Source organism: Cyclopterus lumpus, chromosome 3 (assembly GCF_009769545.1).
Source record: "Cyclopterus lumpus isolate fCycLum1 chromosome 3, fCycLum1.pri, whole genome shotgun sequence".
Lineage (NCBI taxonomy): Eukaryota > Metazoa > Chordata > Actinopteri > Perciformes > Cyclopteridae > Cyclopterus > Cyclopterus lumpus.
In genome coordinates, this window is record NC_046968.1 from 18,798,888 (window position 1) to 18,820,229 (window position 21,342).

The 21,342-nt window shown below is 41.4% G+C and overlaps 1 protein-coding gene across 6 annotated transcripts in view; it reads right to left on the reverse strand.

Annotated features, from left to right (window-relative positions):
* Positions 1-20,017, reverse strand: part of esrrga (estrogen-related receptor gamma a) — a 43,623-nt gene extending 23,606 nt beyond the window's left edge. The window contains exons 1-5 of one of the 6 annotated variants that reach the window (XM_034526292.1): positions 19,593-20,010; positions 13,859-13,975; positions 4,041-4,125; positions 2,544-2,566; positions 1,003-1,164 (exon numbers count right to left, since the gene is read on the reverse strand). In XM_034526292.1, the coding sequence (XP_034382183.1) occupies positions 1,003-1,164; positions 2,544-2,566; positions 4,041-4,125; positions 13,859-13,975; positions 19,593-20,004 (799 nt within the window). In that variant the 5' untranslated portion in view covers positions 20,005-20,010. Of the gene's footprint in view, positions 1-1,002; positions 1,186-2,543; positions 2,567-4,014; positions 4,126-13,846; positions 13,988-19,592 lie in introns of all 6 variants that reach the window. The other 5 variants (XM_034526249.1, XM_034526257.1, XM_034526284.1 and 2 more) reach the window with 5 other exon arrangements.
* Between the last annotated feature and the right edge of the window lie 1,325 nt (positions 20,018-21,342).

Sequence of the window (21,342 nt, forward strand, 5' to 3'; positions counted from 1 at the left end):
AGTCCAGAACCAATATTTTTTTTGTTTGTTTAAACAGCTTAGATTAGAGTCTTCTGTCTTAGTAGACCTGTATAGTGACAAATATGTGCTTTTGGCTAAGGCAGAAATCCCATTTTACTGTAAAGATAAAAACTATTCACTCGTTTATCATTAGAATATGACATTTCCATTGCTCTTTATTTTGTCTAATCCTTCTAATACAACACCTATCATCACTTGCTGTGTAAAAACTCTCTATAATGTAGTTTTAAATTCTATAATAAGAATGTTACCACATATAAATATAAATCAATGCTCATCGCTTCAAACAACAACCATCTCAAAGCATATTCTGTGTCCACGTACAGATTGTGTCTCCTATACAACAAAGTTAACCTTAAAAATAAATAAAAAATCCAACCTTGTTGTGTTTGTCAGGCCAAGTTCTAACGGTCACAGGTAAACTCATTTTATCCCAGACATTTGTGTGACTATGGCTTTTAATACCAGTACATACATAGTTCACAGGAGGCTGGGTTTCAAAGAGTTTAGTCATATATAGGGTACAGGAACTCACTAACACACCAACACTCACACACACATACACATGTCGAATGTAAGGGGATTGGACTGTTTGGTTCAAAAGGTCAATAATTCTGTGCGTGTACGAAGGTGTGATACCAGTGAGAGCATTTGGTTAGCCAGGTGGAGAGTCAACAGTTCAGACTGTCTGAGTGCAAGGATTAGGGTGAAAGGTCAAACCTTAGCACCAGGCGTGTATGTGCGTGTCCCTGAACTGCATCTGGAGCAGCTAAGTCTAACCTTGTACTCTGCCAATTCCCACCGCACGAATGCTATCCTGTATATGTGAAATCTCTTATACTCTGGAATTGAAAGAAAAAAATGTATGTATGGACAGATGTGTGTGTGTGTGTGTGTGTGTGTGTGTGATCATGTCACAACACAGGTTAGGCAGGTTAGGTTCTGTGTGAAAGTCAGAGTTCAGAAGTCTTTTTTCCCTACCGGGGATATGTTTGGCCCAGCCGATGTTGACCACCAGCTCTCTGTCCGCCAGGTCACACAGCGTGGTCAAGGCCTTGATGTCGCTGTCTGGTACTGTTGGGTCGGGCATGGCGTAAATCTTCTCTGGCTCGGCCACCAGCAGGTGAGAGACGATTTTGTTATCTGCAAGGCAGCCAAAGGCAACTGACATGACCACCAGACAAGGAGAAAGACACAAAGACAGAGAGATGGTGAATTTCCAATGCAAAAATGTGAAAGGTCATATGCAAAGTCCACTAGAACATTGTTTGCTAGACAAAACAAATGTCTAAAGGTATTTCCACATGTAGTAAAACTATTTTAGCTGACATAACTATAAGACTAGGAGAACAAAAAAGACACATGTTGCATTAAATCAACATACATACATTTCAGTATTTTTCATAGTATACAGCACACACATCATAATAATTAGATATCACACATGTTATACATTATACAGTATATATATATATATATATATATATATATATATATATATATATATATATATGTCTGTGTGTGTGTGTGTGTATTGTATACAAACATGAATATGTAAGAATAATAAGAATGTTAAACACAGACATAATTAAACCTTTAACATTGTCAAACAATGCTTACTTTATAAAGTAAAAGTGTAAAAGTCCATTTCTAACAATTTGGCAGGACTAAAGATGCTAAAACAATGTAAAATACATTGAAACATTTCTAGTTTAGGATATGTTTCAAGGTGTGATTGAATGCTATCACTGCCAGTTATTCATGTTGCTTAAAACATTGTATCAGTGACGAAAGAAGCTTCACTGATACATACAGAAGGGAAAGATAATACTGAAAGCCAAACAGCTCAGCTGGTAATGGTGACATGTGGTGATGAGATCTCTATGGCCCATTAGTAACAGACTGATACCCTGCTTCCAAATTAATCCACTGACTAATCAAGCATGGGAATAATAACAGAGGATAGAAGAGCAGGAGAGGAGAGAGGGATGGAGGAAAAGAGAGAGAGGGAGGGATAAGCAAAGAAAATAAAATGGGAGAAGACAGACAGGTAGAAATAGAGCCATGGACAGATTGTAAAAGACAGACAGGAAGAGTGGAGAAAGCGACAGCTAGATAGAGATAAACAGCAAGAGAGAGTGAAAAAGAGTTGGGGGGGATGAGTTGTGTATTGATCTAACACTCTCCACCCCCAATGCTGTTGACACACACACACACACACACGCACACACACACACACACACACACACACACACACACACACACACACACACACACACACACACACACACACACACACACACATTTGTACATGGATATGTTCTTCCATCCTGTTCCCTCTAGTTTCAGCTCCAGGGTCGTTTGAGCCAACCCAATCCCAGTCAGACTGCAGTATCTGTGGGTAAATCTTATTTAATGTTTCCCTAATTAGAATCAATGAAAGCCCATTTCCAAACCCTGGGCTATTGTTCTGTTCCCACACAATCAATGGGGACGTTGAGGCTAGGGATTGGGCTACAGACAGATAGGCTGTATGTGCGTGTATCTGAGAGAGAGACTGAGGGACAGAAAGATTTTTTTGTCTGTGTATTGACTGTTTGAGAGAGAAAAAGAACAAGAGAAACCCATGAAGTCAATATCATCTAGTTTTAGTTTTAGTTTAGAGAGATTTGTGTTCATACATATATTTAAAGAAAGGAAGTAAATAGAGATTACAGCCAGAATAACTATTTAGAGTGGTCACTGGCGATCCAGTACATTATTCATGTTGAAACTTATCCAAAATGGGACAAAAGCTTAAAAATAATAATAACATGACTAAAAAGTTAAATATAACTAAACCTGTTTAAGGATAACTGGTCTATAGCCTGCCGGTGAAGACATTCAGCTGGAACACACACATGCTCTGTGCATGCAAACACATACATTATAAACACACACACACACACACAGTGTACACACTCTTATTATCCCATCATTTCAATGATTAGTAGTGCAGAAGTCCCGGTAAGCTGCCGTGCAGCCATTCAGCATATTGGCCTAAAGCAGAATATGCTCCAGCTTTAAGCAAAATGGGCTTTGGGGACCAAGCTGCTAAACACTGTTCAATCTGCACTGCATGTGCGTGTGTATGTGTGTGTGTGTCATGTGTGCGAGCAGACGCTTAGCTAAAGAGCTAACTCTAGTTTGATGTGGCTGCCAGATTGGATTTAATCCGGATTAGGGTGCTGGCTGCCCCCTACCTTCCTCTCTCTCTCTCTCTCTCTCTCTCCCTCTCTCTCTCTGAGAAACCTTCCCATTTGGGCTCAGTCTCTCCCTCTCTCTCAGTCTCCACCTGTCTCTATGTCACTCTCACTCACTCCCTTGTTAATTTTCAATCATCAGGCTTTGGCGATGGTTTCATTCTTTAGAGAAACACAGCCAATCCAGCCGGAGCTAAATGAATACCTTTCTAGTGAAATATTACACATATAAAATATTATGACCCCAAACTGGTAGCAGACAGGAAGATAAACTTGGTCCCAAACAGATGGGCTTCTCACTACCCTCTGTTTATTTATGTGTGTGTTTGTGTGTCTGTGTTCAAACTACTTTTACTGTCCAACTGTCTCCATTAGGATATGAACTGATGGAAAGGCAGTTCCTTGCACTTCTGATCTCTGAACAACGACTCCTGCTTATAACATGAACAATGCCTGAAGAAATTACACTATATGCTGGGATTGGAATGTTTTCTGTTTGTTTTGGGAGGATCTTACTCCTGCACTGTCCATAGTATGTCTTTCATTGTTCCCTCTGCACACTATGTCAGATGCTTTTGTCACTGCAGCACAAATGTCAATTTGTAGAGTATGAGTTACTGTGCACTGAGGACTGTATGCAAATGTGTGTCCTTGAGATCCACTGCTCAACCTCGGAGAGAGGACTATCACATATTCTGTTGCCAGTCAGAGTTGTGTGTGTGTCTGTCTGTGTGTGTGTGTTTGCTCTTACATGGCTTCTTGGGAGGCAGAGCCAGCTGTGGGTTCAGGTATGGACTGTTGTCGGCATCTATCCGGCGTTTATACTTCTGTCTCCCACCACGCACCCTGTCAAGACGAACACCTGTAAGAAATGACAGAAGAAGTATATCAATAGACTGTGCATGACACTGGAACTTTGAACTCTTTTGACTAAAAGACAAGGAATATAAATAAAGATAAATAGAATATAAAATTAGAGAGGAAAGGAAATGAAAACGTGTTGACTGGAAAACGATTACATAATGATGTGTGGGAATGAAATGGTAATAGCGGTGCTGTTTTGTAGTACAAACGTGTGCGTGTGTGTCTGTTATGCATGTAGGCACTTTTATCTTATTGTCAAGCTTGCTAAACTCGCTTGCCTCTTTTATTCTAAAACAAGACTAATTTATAGAGACACCATTTGAGCAAAAGGCCTCTCTCTCACTCTCTCTCATGTTCTCTCTTTGGCTTTCTGACTTACTCTTTTCCTGTCTCTTGCCCAATCTCTTTCTCTGTGTTGCCGTCTCTCTCTCTCTGTCTCGTTAATTAATTGACACAAAGGAGTCTTAATTTAATCAGGCCTATCTCTCAGGGGATTGGATGTTACCGTGGTTACCACTTAAAGATGGATAAGGAAGACAGAGGTGTCATGTACCCTGAAGGAGAAGAGGAGAGTAGGAATCTGAAGGGGCTGTTAAATGCTTGTTTTTCCCATTCAGATATAAAGTGAGACTAAATAGAGAATAACATAATCTACAGAAACTTCATTAACACACTGTTGCATTATTAGGATTCTTGCATAGCACTTTACACTCCTACAGCACCACTGGGTTGAAAGGTTTTCTGATGCAAAGTGCATTTAAAACAGTCAGGATTTAAATGTGTAGACAGAGAGGTAAAAAGAGGAGGGGGCAAAAAGAGTGAGAGAGCCAGAGAGAGATTTGCTAACACACACATATATAAATCCTCTGAAAAATGTGCTGACCATGACCAAGGCAACACACCTAGGAGACTTAACGGAAAGACTTCCTATTGGCACAAATGTAAGGCAGCATGTTTGTGCATTCATTGTTATTTGTAAGTGCATGTTTCTATGTTTTATTTGTGTTGTGTACGTGTGCACGCGTGTGTTGGCTGCTTTTATTCAAATCATCTTACAGTTACGCATGTGTACACATTGGTTTTATGTACATTTTGTCATTTGGAAAACCTCTAACTGGCCAAGGCAGCAGTCAATCCGGTGAACTGAACATGACATGCATCTGTGTGTGTGTGTGTGTTTATGTGTTTGAGACGGAAATAGGTAGACAGAAGGGCTGACAGTCCAGGTACAGTGTGTGTGTGTGTGTGTGTGTGTGTGTGTGTGTGTGTGTGTGTGGGAGGAGGGGGGGGGCGACAGTGTCAGCAAACGGTCAAGAAACTCTTAACACCAGGGGGTACAAACCCACTCACACACCCACACTTTTGCTTTTTCTCTCTCTCTTTCTCTCTCTCACACACACACACACACACACACCTACACACACACACACACACACGCACTCCCGTGTTGTGTTTGGGTAAGCCCCGACAAGCAGCTTGCTCAGTCACTTCCTGGGTCGGTGGTTGGTCAGAAGAGGAGAGTGAGATAGAGAAAAACAGAGACAGAGTATCAGAGTTAGAGAAGGTAGAGGACACTGGAAGAAAGGAATACAGACGTCAAAAGAAGTGAAAGAAAGGGTTTGAGGAAGATTTTTAATTAATAGCGAGCTCAGTAATATGGCTGCATACTGTCAATTTAAACTACAGATTGATATTAAATTCAACAAGAAATTAATTAATTGATAGATGCAAGTATCAAAAAGTGGCAAACATCTGTTTCCCATGTCTGTACTGTGGCATCACTTGTACTTGTATGTCTATTTATGACACACTTCCTGCTACGGCCTCCAATCCCATAACTTTGAGTAATTTCTGACAATTAAGGCTGCTCCTTTTCCGTTACCTACTGGGAGCACACTTTCCCATTTTTTTATCACACACAAATTCTCACATGTAGACTCTCAATCTTTCCCTTTCCTTTTTCCTTACACCTAAAAGACCCAGTGCTGCGCTGAGCTCACTTTATAAAGAGCGCTCTCTAACTACCTCATCTATTTTCCACCAAATTAACTCTCTCTCAGCACTGATTAATGATCAAATCTAAATGAATCAAATTAAAAATTATATTTCCAAAGACCACAAAAAAGAGACAGGAGGAAGCTAGGGGGAGAACGAGAGTGCTCTACCTCCTCTTAACAAATGAGCCTTCAAGTCATAAAGAATGGGCACCAGAGGAGAGGAAGGAAGGAATTCGGAGAGGAAAGGAAAGGGGGAAAGGTAATGTAAGGGTGAGGGCAAAAAATGTGAAGAGGAAAAATAAAAGGCAAGTGAAGAACAGAATAATTGAACAGGAAATTGGTAAGAAATGGAATAAAGATGCGATAGAGAAAAAAACAAATATAAAATGTAGATAAAAAATGCTAAAGACCATTAATGGAAGATTATCATAACGAAAGAAAGTGTAGAAGGAGAAGAACAGAAGGGTGAGAGAGCACAGGTTGTGAAATAAGAGAAGGGGAGAGGTAGGTAATGGATGGGCTGGTAAACGAAGAAGAATGAGAAAAAAAGTAAATGAAATGAGAGAGAAAAGGAGGGATGATAATAGGAAAAGAGAAAGGAACAGAATAATGAAAACTGGAAAGATCCATGAAAGAAAGGAAGAAAATCCACTGAGGTTGTGCACCTTCATTATATGCCTTAATTATTATGTCAACGAAACGAACACCTCTACTCAGTTTATTGCTCCTACTTCTACACACTGAAATAAATATTACAATTTGCCCCGCATTTGTTGTGCTACATAGTGCAAAGTGTGTGTCAACTGAATTTGATGCCATATAGTTAAAGGTCCAAGATCCGACATTGGGAGCATTTCGATTGTCTCTCAGGGGCTCCCGACATGTCGGCGGCGAGGAAACAGTGCTAATAGCAAACAGTGCTAATAGCAAACGGTGCTAATAGCAAACGGTGCTAATAGCACTAACTAACTACGGCGAAAGGGCTGACCGGGCTAACAGTGTTTACCTGAGGGGGAACCACAAGGTGGGTGCTATATTCACGTGCACAAACATGCACTAAAAGCAAGCACGACTGGCTCGGCTATGTCAACAAAGCAAGGAGAAGAACAACACACACAGATGGAGGGCGACTTCATTCTCTGCTCTGGTAGACATTACTCCACTATAACTTTACTGAACCAATACTTGTTTGCTGCTATATTAATATTCTGAATGTTAAATACAGCTCCTTTAATAATAGTTAATTCACATCACATTTTTCTTACACATTCTGCACCACTTTTGTCACATGCTGCACACACACTCTTGCACACACACACACACACACACACACACACACACACACACACACACACATACACACACACACAGGGACAATGATGAAGGCAAATCTTTCCTTTCGTGGGAATATTGCTGTCTGTCAATAGCAAAATCTGCTTTGATCACATCAGCATAGATTTTACACTGCACATCAGCGCACGTGTGTGTGTGTATCTGTGTGTGTCTTTGTTTGAACAGTTGAGGGATTGAGGGTGAAATGCCTTTGACACCTAAGTGCTTTTGAAGAGAGAACTGGTATTCATGGAAAGAGAGGAAAAGAGGAAAGACGAGAGAAAGACAGAAAATGGATTGATTTCAGATGGTCAATGATATGATGGGAACGAGAGGATGAAAGAGAGCAAGAAAAAAGGAGTGAGGCATAAAGTGGAGAGGAAAAGGGAGACAAATAAAATTATTGATTTCTGTTGATCACAGCAAAGAGGAAGCAGGGTGACAAAAAACACAAGAGGAAGGGACCATTTAAAGAGGCAGAGACAAGGAGAGGGGGGGAGTGTAGTTTATGGTAATTGAAGTGGTAACAGGGTTGAAGTCTCTCTTCAACCTTAGACCAGGTTATCACCTTATTGTTCTGTGTGTCTATTTGTGAATGTGTGTGTGTGTAAAACCTCAGTGCTGGTGTAATAACATAAAGGGTTTTCCTATGTGGGTTTAACAACTGATGGGCGAGTAGATTGGGTAAGACAACAGACCCATTTAAATCTATTTTAAATCTATTGTGTGTATCGATGATTCCCCTGCATGTGAGGAAACAGTAGATATAACAGGAGGAAGAAATACAAACTGTGTGGTTGAATAGCCACAGTACATGGATTACTGGTAATGTGAGTCAAGATTATTCACGTTGGTTGGAGGGATTGTATGCTCAAATTTGAAAACAATTGACACAAGATAGCTTTAAGAAAGAAAGAAAAATAAAGAGAGCATGAGAGAGGGGCGGAGGGGAGGTTAAGAGGAAAGTGTGTGTAGTGTCATGCAGTGACGTTTGCTTAGACCAGAACAGATCAGAACAGCTCGGCCTGAGGCAGCGGGCAGGTGGCTGTCACTGGTGTGTGAATATGTGTGTGCGTGTTTGTGTGAATGTGTGTGAGACCATGAGAACAATGTTGCCTTTTCAACATTATTGGCCCTTTTTCTTTTATTGCTGTTTTTTTAAATATCCTGATACATTGACAAAACTATTTGGCATTTTAAATTTGAAGAACTAAATAACTAAATAGCTCAGTAGTAATACCTTGAGTTTACACTTCTTCTTTTTTTTTTTCAATCAGAAGTCTTTTAAGTCTTGTGTGTCACATGGGAGTGTTTTTGTGGAATTCGTTTTGCGAGTTTGATGAAAACGTTGCTGTTGTGGAGCTGTCACATGCAGCTGAAGACAACAGCTACATTTCGTTGAAGTCTCCTGGTCAATCAAATGCAGTTTTCCCAAACTGTCTTCCTCTCACGTCTCCTTTACTCTCAAAACAAACAACGAAAGTGTATATGAAAGAGAGCGGACCACTTAGGCAGCTCTCTCGTCACAGCATTTCCATTATCGCTCCTTTTTAGCTGGGATGCAACCAGATGCCAGTCACACACACAAACACTTACTCAGGACAGACGCTACAGGGCCAGATTTAGCTACAAGTTTCCCACGGGGGAACACCAGACGCCACCAGACGCCACCAGTTGTCTGGCGCTCCCCTCCTCTGTTTCCATGTCCTCTCCTCTTGTCTCCTCCCCTTTCCCCATCACTCGCTCTCTCTTCCTCTAGTTATCCTCTTCTTTCATTCTTGCCTCCCATCTTCTTGTATTCTCCTCCTTCGCTATTCCTTTACAAATCATCTAGTGACCCACAGACATCATATTCAATGAGTCATCACTGATACCTTCCAAAGGTCTCTGTGTGTTTTGCATGTGGACATGTCTCGGCTATTCGTCTTGATTGTGGTGTGTATGACTGCACTTGTGCGCAGCAATGAGATTGGATAGCAGCGTTCAGGACTGTTGAGCTATGAAGATAATTTTGACACACACTGCCAGCTGTATATACACACCAAACACACACACACACACACACACAACCAATACTCACACAGACTGGAGCCTTCCACCCGATCTCACTCATTAGGTCTTAGAGGCCGTGGGGAGCACGGCCAAAGTTGGCATGAGCTGTTAGTGTTGTGTGTGTGTGTGTGTGTGTGTGTGTACGTGTGCATGAGTGGGGCAGTGTGCCAAGGTTTATATTTTCAGTCTGTGGTCTCTCTACTAGTCTACCATCTGAATCCAGCTGGCCGTTTATGGCAATATAGAGATGGAGGCTTTGGTTTTGGATTCAACACATTCTGCCTGTTTAACCGTGATTCATCAGACGTGCCACCATCAAAGCTGCTACGTTGTAAGAGAGCAAATCTGTCAATATGACCATATGCACAATGTACATGCATTCTGAATATCGCTGGCTCCTGGTCTGTGTGCCTCTGCCAAAGCTTTTCATGTTCAGATGTCTGATCTGTGTTTTGTATTCTGTTCATGACAATTGTACGCTTTTATTATTATTACTACTGAATTTGTATGCATTATGTCTGTTTTGCCTTGCCAGTTGTGTACAAATAGAAATAACTGTGACAGCTACAGCGTTATTTTATTTGCTTGTTATTTTTAACTTGTCAAATTAATAAAATTAGATTAAAATGTAATTTGTTTGTTCCAAATTGCTTTCAACCTTGTGTCACATCATTTTTCAACACATATTTTACCTGCAATAATACCCTTTTTCTCTCTCCCCTTTCTCTAGGCAGATTTAAGCCCCGCCTCTGTGACCTTTCGGTCTTCAGCTGACGCATCATTATGACCTCATTAAAAATGGACAGACAGCCATTGCCAGAGGGGAAGTTCTCATAATATAGTCAGGCCTTTTAATTGCCTCGCTCCAGAAATTAGCTGCTACATATTGGTGGGTGGGTGCCCCATGTTCGTTCCTTGCTTAATTTTACCCCCTGCTCGTTTACTCCTCTCCTCAATATTCCACACAGACGGGATTGTGTGTGTATTCACATGATCGGATGTGTGTTTGAGAGACGTAAAGAAAACATTGCATTCTGAGTTGGTTTACTGATCCTCTAGCCTCTTGTTCTCCCCTCTCTTTTTTTCTCACACACACAGACACACACACACACACACACACACACACACACACACACACACACACACACACACACACACACACTTCCTTGCTGCCTCACTTGCTCTTGCTCTTCATCTCACCCTCTCTGTCTCCCACGGCGACAAAGCTAATTTGAGGCAGATCTTGCCCTAAGGGGTAAACTACAGCATCTACACACACACACACACACACACACACACACACACACACACACACACAAACACACACACTACTCCATGTCCTCCACGCCATTCCACCCTTACCACTTTATCTTCACCTTTCTCCCGTGAGCAAGCCCCTGACAACCACAGTTAGCTCTGATGCTAACTGATCTAGCCACTTACCATTATCATCTACGCAATTCCGCTGCAACGAGGCATTTCACCCAGAAAGGAACAAAGTGGGCAATGTTCTTAAATGTTGTGTATGCAAAGGTTTGTTGGATGAGAGACAACATGTTTAACCGGGCATTATAACAATGTCTTTGTCATTCTGTACATTGGTCTTTGCAAAGATGTATGTTATTATTGGTGCAGACTTGGTTCTTCTTTTACATTTTTGCCATATCAAATATTTTTTTTCTTCATATGTTGTGTTTCAGATCTGTTGATTGATTTAGATTTACACCTTTGCATTATTATGGGTTTGAGTTGGGGGTTTATATTTCATTTTCTCTATTGAGGATTGTTTCTATATTTAATGGGGAGGTTTGAGGAGATATTTTTTTTTTGTTCTTTAAAAATGACTATAAGTACATTAGTTTTTATTTTAACTAGTATTGACAGCAGAATAAAGCAAAGGTGAATGGATACACATAGGTGTTTTTTTATAGTCTATGAAATGTCCCAGTTCAAAAAGAGGGAAAATTAGAAAATTTCAGAAAATGGATGTATCGCTTTTCCAAATGACCCTTATTCATATGTAGAGCAGGACCTCCAGTATTACATTCATACCCACCACAACAAATGAGGTGGCTGTGGTCTGTCATGTTGATGTATATATGTATGCCTAGGCGTGTGTGTGTGTGTGTGTGTGTGTGTGTGTGCATGATACATGCATGTGAAGCAGGGAAGCTGCCCTAACAAAAGACAGCATAGTTCTTCTCTCTTATTGGGCAAACCACATCTTGAAGAGTTAAAATGAATAGCATGTCTACCTCTCTTGTTCACTCAAAATCTCTAAACGAAATCAGTAATTTTCTCTTTTTAAGTGTTAAAAGGAAATGATGGCTTTACTTGAAGTTTATTGACAATGCTGTTTCTGTGTCCAGTAGGAGGAGGCCGTCTGAGTTGTGTGAACATTGAGACTGTTGGAGCTGCCAATAATACATGGACTTACACATGTGTGTGGGTGTTTGTGGCCACACACACTCATTCGCCAGACAAAACAGGGCATGAGACATGGGTCCTGTCTATGTCAGATCAACTGGGAGAACAAACGCAACGACAGCAGCTTGTTGTGTGCATGTGTGTGTGTGTGGAAAAGAAAGAGAAAGACAGAGAAACAGAGGAGAGAGAGACAAGCTTGCTTTTGTAGTAAAGTAAAATTGTGGCTGTTTGTTATATTTTGTGTACATTTAGGTGTCTCAAACTCTGAGGTTTCTCGATGAGGTTTCTCTGAGGTTACCTTCTTTTTTACAACATTCTGCTGTGTGCAGGGACAGGGACAAGCTTAGTCAAAATTATGTGTATTGGCATCACATATGGATTTTGTTTTTCATTTTAGCCTTTTTACCACAATCAATATCAGTCTCAATGTAAAGTTCTACTGTATTTTTCATAAAAAAGATATAGTAAAAAAAGTATGTGATATTTATGGACTCTTTGTCATTGTTTTTGTGAATAAAGTGCATGCTGTCTACGTATTTTATCATTTCAGTCTAACCATGGTGGGAATGTGAAGTCCAATCCATAGAATGTGTCCAGCTTGCCAGGTTAATAGAATGTCCATGTTTTTAGTTTTTTATTACAACTGTCTCCCTCGAACTGTTATGGTTTCACATAATAACGAGTGGGTAAGAGGCTGCAGGTATGGATGAGTGTCACGGTGGCAACAGGACAGAGAGAACAGAGGAGCATGGATGGATGAAAGGCTTAAGAGAAGCAACAGAAACAGTACAGAGTGGGAGCACTGGAGGGAAAGATGAAGACAGGAATGGATGGAGAGAGGGCTGGCAGGCATCGGCAGAGGCACGCTCCCTGACCACTGTAAGGAAGGGGGCGTAGGCCAGGTCTCCCATCAATTACAACCTTGACCCTCCTCTCTTCTTCTTTTTCTCTCTCACATACTTTCTGCTTCATTCAACCATCCTCCCCCTGCCTCTCAACCTCCCCTGGTCCCTCTCCTCTGGTCCTATAAATCAATCGCTTCGCTCTCCCGCCCTCCCCCTAGCTTTCTCCCACTTTACCTCTCCCACTATTCCTCTCTTTCTCCATCGGCCCTCCTCTTTATCCCTCGCCACTCCTCTCCCTCTTTTCATAGTTGGAAGTGCAGTGGGAGTAGAAAGGTCAGAGGTGGGCAGACAAGAGGGAGAGAAAGAGGCAGAGGCAACGGGGGAGTGTGAAAATGAGAGAGTGAGTGTATTTAATCAAAGTGGTGTGGGGGCAGATAATATCTCTTGTTTGTTTTTGTTTTCTTTCTTAACCACTGAACAATTGCAGATTGTGAGTGTTGCAATCATCCTGTAATTCTTTATGCTTATCTCATTTAGGTAAGACAAAGATGTGGACTTCATGTACTCAGATACTATTGTATGTAACTTGTATATGAGGAAGGGAAAAGGTGAAAAATGAAACCAAGCTTTGAACACATACAGTATGAGGATATACAAAGACTGAAAGTGGTAAGTAAGGTGGACATGGGGAAGGCAAACAAGAGTGGCATACTGCCAAAAGAAATAGATTACAATATACTTTGTATAAAAGGAGTATTAACAATTTCTTAGAAGTGTTACATGTAGCATTGTCCAACATCAATTAATCGTCATACTTTGGTGTCTGTAAAAAACAACAATGACACCATGTCTGAATAAAGTTCTGGCCTGTTTTTATGGCATTGGTTGATCTTGTGTTCTTCAAACTTAAGATCAAAAGGGATAGTGGTCTTTTGATGATGAAAGGTGCTGTATAAGTTGCTAATCTTATCAGCAGAGGCCTGTATTAGCCGAATAAATAAACATATTTAATAGGCCTTAAAATGCTACATGTAGCACAGTTAACAGAGAAAGATAAGGAAGAGACCTTTTCCCTTACCCTCCCTCAGCATGCCCACAGTCAGACACTTCATGAAGCGGCAGGCCTGGCACGACTTGCGTCTCCTCTTGGTGATCTCGCACTCGTTGGTGGCTGGACAGCTGTACTCTATGTTGCCTGTATGTAGACATGTTAGGAGAAAGACAGAAAAAGGGTTTCATTTCAGATGGATACTTCAACAGACAGGTAGGCAGTCAAGCTTATAGACACATCCTACTGTACAAAGACAAAGAAAACAAACACTGTATATGTCTTCATTGATATCAATCAATGGGCAGAAAGAGAGAAATCTTAGTAAATAGACATATAGAGACACGATTAGCTAGGGGTTTCCCTTACTAAGAATGGACACATTTGAATCAGACTGCTCACGGGTCTACTGATCATTACGGGTCAAATCATTATTTATCACTTTGTTTCAAAAACTGGCATAGAAAACAATGTAATTGTGTGTATATAAGTGTATTTTACGCGAGTATCTGTGCATACGTCACTGCTGGAGCAAGCTGAGGTTGCGTGACAAGCTGTAGTTCACTCACAATAGCACTGATGCAAAGCTGAGACTAAGATTATTAGCTGAGGTAAGTCTATTAACTTCACAACCCTCGCCAAAGTGCTAGTGGCTAATACCACTTTTACCTTTAAATCTCCACAGCCTCACTATTTATTCTCTACTTAATCTGTCTTTTTCTACATCTTCCATTTTTCAACACTTTAAGTTATGTGTGGCTAAATGAGACCTATTTCTAACCATCAATTTGCCTCCTTTTGTTGTACTCATTTTATTTTGTTGTTTTGTTTTCAGCTTCACTCTCCCCCCACTTCTGCTCATTTCCTCCACTTAGTATGTTGCTCCCACCCAGTTCAAAGTAAGGCACATTTATGGATTTCTTCGGACAGTTTGCACTATTTTAGAATCGCTCAAACAGGTTTCTTTGTTCAGAAAGGTTTATTCATCCATAGTTTAAGCTGTGATGAGATGTGACTGCAAAATAACCCTTTGTTCCCTTCCTCCCGCGCCCACCAGACAACTACAGTACCCCAGCAAGCCGATGCATCTCCCACTGAAACAGAGTAAACAGTGATTACTATTGACTGCTGCTGTGGAGAGGATGTGTTCTCATTACTGGACTGATTAAGGGGAGTAGTTAGCTTAGGAAAAGGCTAAATGCACGAACACTCCTTAATGGGAAACACAATGCTCATTAATCGGCCTTATTAGTTAAAGTAAAGGCTAAACATGCTAAATGCTGGAGGGACTAAATGCTAATGGACACTGCTAACGGGACAAGTTAGCTCACACACAACCTTAACATGCTGATGATACGGGAGGTTCAGATTAATACACCAATTAAGAGGGACACTTAGCTAGCACTAAGGCTAAATGTGCTAATGATCTATTCTGCGTGGGTTAATGGATGGTCGGTAAAAGGCCCTGTTAGTGCAAGGCTAAACAGGCGAGCACTGCTAAATGACTAACTGCAGTAAACAGCCACTTAGGCCTATAGGGCTGGTAGCACTAAGGCAAATGTGTTAAACCTCTACATCTGTGCACTGCACGTGTCCGTCAACAGAAAATACTTATAATGCACATCATGTGTTGATTAAGATGACACCTATGACAATGTTTATGAAACTTCACTTTACAATACCTCAACTCAACAGTTATTAGTACCTCAACTAAAAGTGAGGTGGACTAGTTTTAGTACTAGCATATTTGTAATATATATATATATATATATATATATATATACTGTATATACACACACACACATATATAATACAGGACTGTTAGAAAAGAACCGGACAGGAATTAGAAAAAGAAGGGTTGACATCAGAATGTCATAGCTCTCTGTGTGTCTTTATTTCCGGCTTTATGTGTCTTATTGTCCGCTGAGGTGGGCTTAGAGTCGAGAGGTTCTTGTAGGCTCCTATGTATAACGTGTGAGTTTGTATGTATGTGTGTGTGGCTGTGAGTGAGGGGGATATATATGAGGGCCTCAAATCCCCTGCAATCTCCTTTGAGATGTGTGTGTGTGTGTGTCCACCTACTGCATGACAATTGACCACCATTGGACAGACTGCGTATATGAATGTTAGTTTGTGCTTTCTCCTGCCATACTCTTTGTGCTGTCTTCATTTTCAACTCTCCTTTTTTTTTTGTTTTACATCTCACTCTGTCTTGACATAAGTTCAGCCTCTCCCTCCCATTACGTTTATTTTCTTAGTATTAGTATTTAAAATTGTCTTTAAGGAGAACTCCCTTGTTTGACGGTCCCACCTGCAATTGCACTGCACTGTTCACCTTTCTCATATTCATCTCTCCTGCTCTCATCCGCCTTTCTTCTTCCCTCTTGCTGTCTTTATCTTTCCATTTCATCGCCCTATACCTTCCTCTCCCACACTTTGCCCTCCTCCTCACTTCCCTTTATCCCTCTCTCTCAATAAGGGAGTGATAGATGCAGGTTGTCAGGTGTCGCTGGACTGACGCCACAGAAACAGCAGCTGCCAGAGCCACTTCCACCATGCTGGGACACACACACACACACACACACACACACACACACACACCACTAATTCCTTCCTACGTCCATGTGCCCAGTCTACCTTCCCCTTCTCTCATATTTCTCTTATTCCTTGTTTCAACTTGTTTCACCAAAACTGGTGTATTCTACTCTCGTCTCCTCTCCCCTCTTCTCGTTTCCTCTACCCATGCTCTCCTCCCTGTCCAGCTGGAGGTATTTTTTTGGTGATTACCTGCAGTTTTATTGGCTAATGGGTTGAAACATACCAATATGTCTGCCGCTGCCCATCTGAGGCTGGTCCTGTTTTCCAGCCAAGATACACACACTAGCACACAACCGTGCATACACACAGGCATATGTGCACAGAAGTACACATACACCTGCGCTCATTTACATGGATGAGCACAACCTCACACACATACACACAGGGTAATACACACACACATCTGTGGATGAGTTTGGCTTGTGTTGTAGCCAAAGATAATGTCATGACCCATTTGTTCCATTGGATCCAAGACGGCTCGGTCTGCATCCAAACAAACATGAATTTATACTGGAGCAAAAACACTGCTGAGAAATACTGTGAATACATTTCTTAGTAAATTCTAGTTCTGTCCATTCAAACTTGTAAAATGGCTGGTGTAAGATTTGTGTGATTGGATGATTCCATCTTTCTTAATAAATATCCAGGAATGATTTTGTTAATTTTAAATGATCCAATTCAGCTAGTTTCAGTATATCCCTCTGGTGGCTCCAGTTTTAACGTGGCTCCCCATGCTGTTTTATTTCATCACCGCATCTTGTGACAACAGTCCTGTGACTAGCTTTGCCTAAGTCTTGACCCATAACCTTTGTCTCTGGCCTTCCTGAGCTGCAACATGTCCACTACAATAGAAGGTACGATTACAAATACAGGGAAAATGAAGATGCGAGAGAGAGGGGGGACAGAGCAGTACTTTAAATCTATTCAAGGTCATACTCTGAAGAGGCTCTACAGTCAACATGGCATCATATCTATATGTTTGCTGGCTCTTGGTATTTAATCTGTGGCTGTATACTCACATATGTAACCTTTAACAAGCCCTCACAATGAAATGAGACATGGTTGGTCAACTATTATACACAAAAGCAAAGAATTAAGGGTTAAACCTTTCCACACAGTGATTACAAGGTCATGTCTGTGGCTGCCTATTCATGTGTTTTGGTGGTGTCTATGTGCGGATGTGCTTCTATGAGTTAATGTTTATTTGTGTGTGTGTGTGTGTGTGTGTGTGTGTGTGTGCGCGTGCCACTGCCTCTATCTCTGTCTGTATGTGTGGCTTCCAATCTCTTTGTCAGGATTGCACTATGTCCTGATCTCATCCCATAATAAACACACACAGGTCATCTCTACGAAGTGGTGACCATCTACTGGATGTAAGGCTCCCCCCTCACATCTCCCTGTCTCGCTCTGTCTCTCTCTGGGGCTTTACTGGGAAAGCTGCTTATCGGAGGCAAAAGAAAGCAGCGACAGATAGGTGGATGGATGGAAAGGCAGATAGATGAATCCTGTCTGATATGACTTACGGACGGACTGACTGATCGATGACGGCTGGCTGAATGACTGGTAGCGTGGCTATTTTAGTGGCATACAGACTGACAAGAAGGCTGTCCTGCTGACTAATGGGGCCTATTAGTTACTTTGAGAAAACGTGAACAAATCATTAAAGATTATTACTTAAAAACAAGATCTTCAAAAGTTTATCATTTGTTGACCGATTTTGTGACTGGATTTACCATCATGGTGGTCCGAAATAAAATATGAACATAAAATTCAATGACTTCCTACACTCAAATGTGCTTCATGGATCTATGTTTAATGTGTTATCAAAGTCTGGTGATATTATGTACATATTTTATTTTTTGCCATCAAATCCCAGGAAAGCACTAACACCAATACATAATTGCTCCTACTAAAACGTATTGTATGTATAGTCAAAGCCTGATATTATGGATCTGTACCAGAAAACACAATAGTTTCATTAGTTCCATCTGTATGATCAACATGGGCAGAGTAGTTTGAGTCGACCCTACAGTACCCCTACCGTTCTTCTGCTGGAAATACAAGCAGTTGGTCCTTTCATTGTTTGCACTCACAAAATTACAGAATATCAGAGGTAAACCGTCTAGCATGTACCCGCATGAGTTGTGCTTAAAACGTAAAAAATCATCATAAAACTGAATTAATCTAATAATTAAATTGTGGATTTGTTTAAAGTATGTGAAACTAGATGGTTGCGTCATGATGATGATTGCATCATTTGAACTGAGTGGATTATTGAACCAATGAACAAATAACTGTAACGGTAAATGAAAGATACATTGTCGATAAAGCTGAGAGTTGATTATGAATTGAATATCTACAACATTGGAGAGGATAGCCTAAATACCTGTGCACATGCTGGGCTACTTCTATCTCTAACAAGAGATGAGCAAAGGATTACTGAGCCTAATTCCTGGTACTCTTCTCATCATGTGGATTACTGCTCAACCCCTTCTTTCCTCTAACCCTTAACCTGAACTCCTGACCCCGAGACATAACCTCCGACCTTCCCCTGACACTACCTTATCTCCTCGACATCAGGCTTATAGCTAACTCTGTTTCTGTAAAGCATAAGCAGCTAAATCTAGGAATACAAACACTACCTGGAAATTATTATTTGCTGTTGATGAAGAAGAGGTCAAGGTTGAGGGTGAAAGGGGGGCGTGTCTGGGTGTTGGCGTGTGAGTGTGTCTATGTGCATACATGACTAAAAGAGAAATGGTGAACGAGAGAGAAAAAATAGACTATGGTGGGTGTCCTGGTGGCTCCCTCAGTAGAAACATGTACCACATAAAGATCTGGGTTCACTTCTGGCCAGGGGTTTTTATATTTTGTCCTGGATCTAGTTTAATGGCTCACGTGTGCATGTGAGTACATTGTGTGTGTGTCTGTGCATTTCATTTGAAGAAAAACATAGTTCATGTTTCATGTGCAATATTCCTCTGAAGGGCCGTGATTTTTTAAAGAGCCCATTTTGTTCAATATGGAAAACACTCTTCATCTTTAACTACCGTGAAACAGAAAAACACTTTCTGTTGTGAGGTGTTTTTGACCTTTAACACCGTCTCAACAAATAATAATGTGGACAGACAAAGAGAGAGAGAAGAAAGTCGAAATAGAAGCCAACCTTGGATGGTGCGCTTGAAGAAGGCCTTGCAGGCCTCACAGGATGCCACCCCATAGTGGTATCCTGACGCAATGTCCCCGCACACCAGACACAGCCTCTTGGGCATCGAATTCAACATGTACTCGCACTTTATCTGTGAGTCTTCGCCAATAGTTGACGAACAGTCCTCGTAACGCTTTGATCCGGGGCCGCCAGCAGGACCGAGGGGCCCTGCGTTGGAGCCGTAAAGGCTTGGGGAGTCTAAGCCGTTGGGGTGGCCGTTCATCGTGGACGAATAGGAGCCTGAGGCGTCGCTGGAGCCACCAGGGGAGTGATGGTTTAGGCTGTCAGTCAGGGAGGCAGGACTAGACGGCTCAGTCTTTATATAAGAGGACGGACAGTTGGACTCAAGGTGGCGCTCCTTACTGGACATTCTGCAGAGAAGCCTAAGGGAGTGAAAAAGGAAGAAGAATTACAAAAAAATGTCTTCAAAATGATTTATACTTATAAAGAAAAGAGAGAAAACCAAGAGAAGGAAGGGTTAGAGGAAAGGCAGAGCAAAAGGAAAAGAAAAATAAATACAGTGAAAGCGATGTTTGAAAGTCCAATTATAGCAATCATTTGTTCTAATGTTGTAGTATTTCCTCACTGTCACTTTCAATGATGGATTTGTATTTTTTCACTTAGCCGGGCAAGTTCTATAAATGACACACATACATGAACACACAGAATCCATCCATCACATTTGTTATTCTTTTTCTAAGAGAAGTGATAGATAGAGCTGTGAAGAGGGGGAGAGCAGGGAAGAGGCAATACAAGAGAGTGAGAGAGTTAAATACAAAAAAACTAAATACATTGTGCTTCATTAGGAGAACCGTGTGTAAAATAGAAGAGCAGAGAAGCTCCCACACAGTCACACAAACACATAGACATGCTCGGGGGCCGACGGTCATCCGTCACTTTCCAGTCAATAGCAGCTTGTTCTACATGAAGGTAATCAGTAAGCAGCCTCTCTGCTGCTCAATCATCCCAAAGACAGCCTTACACATACATGATGCTGACATACACACCAAACACTCACTTTTTCAAGCACACACGGATAAGTGAGAGGAAGCCATGCAATACAAAACTGTTTAAAAAGACAAAAACATCTCAGCTAATCAGTGCCGAAGTATTACTGAATTCCTCTCCTCGTCTATTTTTCTTCTCCACTGTCTCTCTCACTTCTTCCACGGTGCTTCCCTTTCTCCCTCGCTCTCTCTCTCTCTTTCCCTTCTTCCTCTCCCTAAGGAGGCTGGCTGCATGGTGTCTTGTTAATGGCAGTTGTAATTAACAGCAATCTTCTCTCTGTCCATATCTCTCCATCCCTCCCTTTGTCTACCTTACTATCTATCTGCCTGTCTCTCTTGCATTTGCATTACCACTCTCTATTCCTCTAACCCTGGCCTCCCTCCCTTCTCTGTCTTTTCATTGTTAAAGACAGAAAGCACAAAAGGGTTTTTTAATTAAGGCAGGATGCTGCTAAACGAGGGGCTTCTAAAGTCCAGTCGGCCTGTAAAAGATCCCTGTTCTACAGGGACCCATAAAACACAGACAGCGCCTTGACATGGAATAGCGAGCCGGTCGGGATAGAGAAAGGTGGGGGAATGGGGAATGGATATAGAGCGGAAAAGAGCGAGGCAGACAGACAGCCAGACAAGGCAGTCAGAATGGAGAAAAATAAGTTGCAGGGACAGATGATAGCCAAATGACAGACTTCAGTTTCAGATCT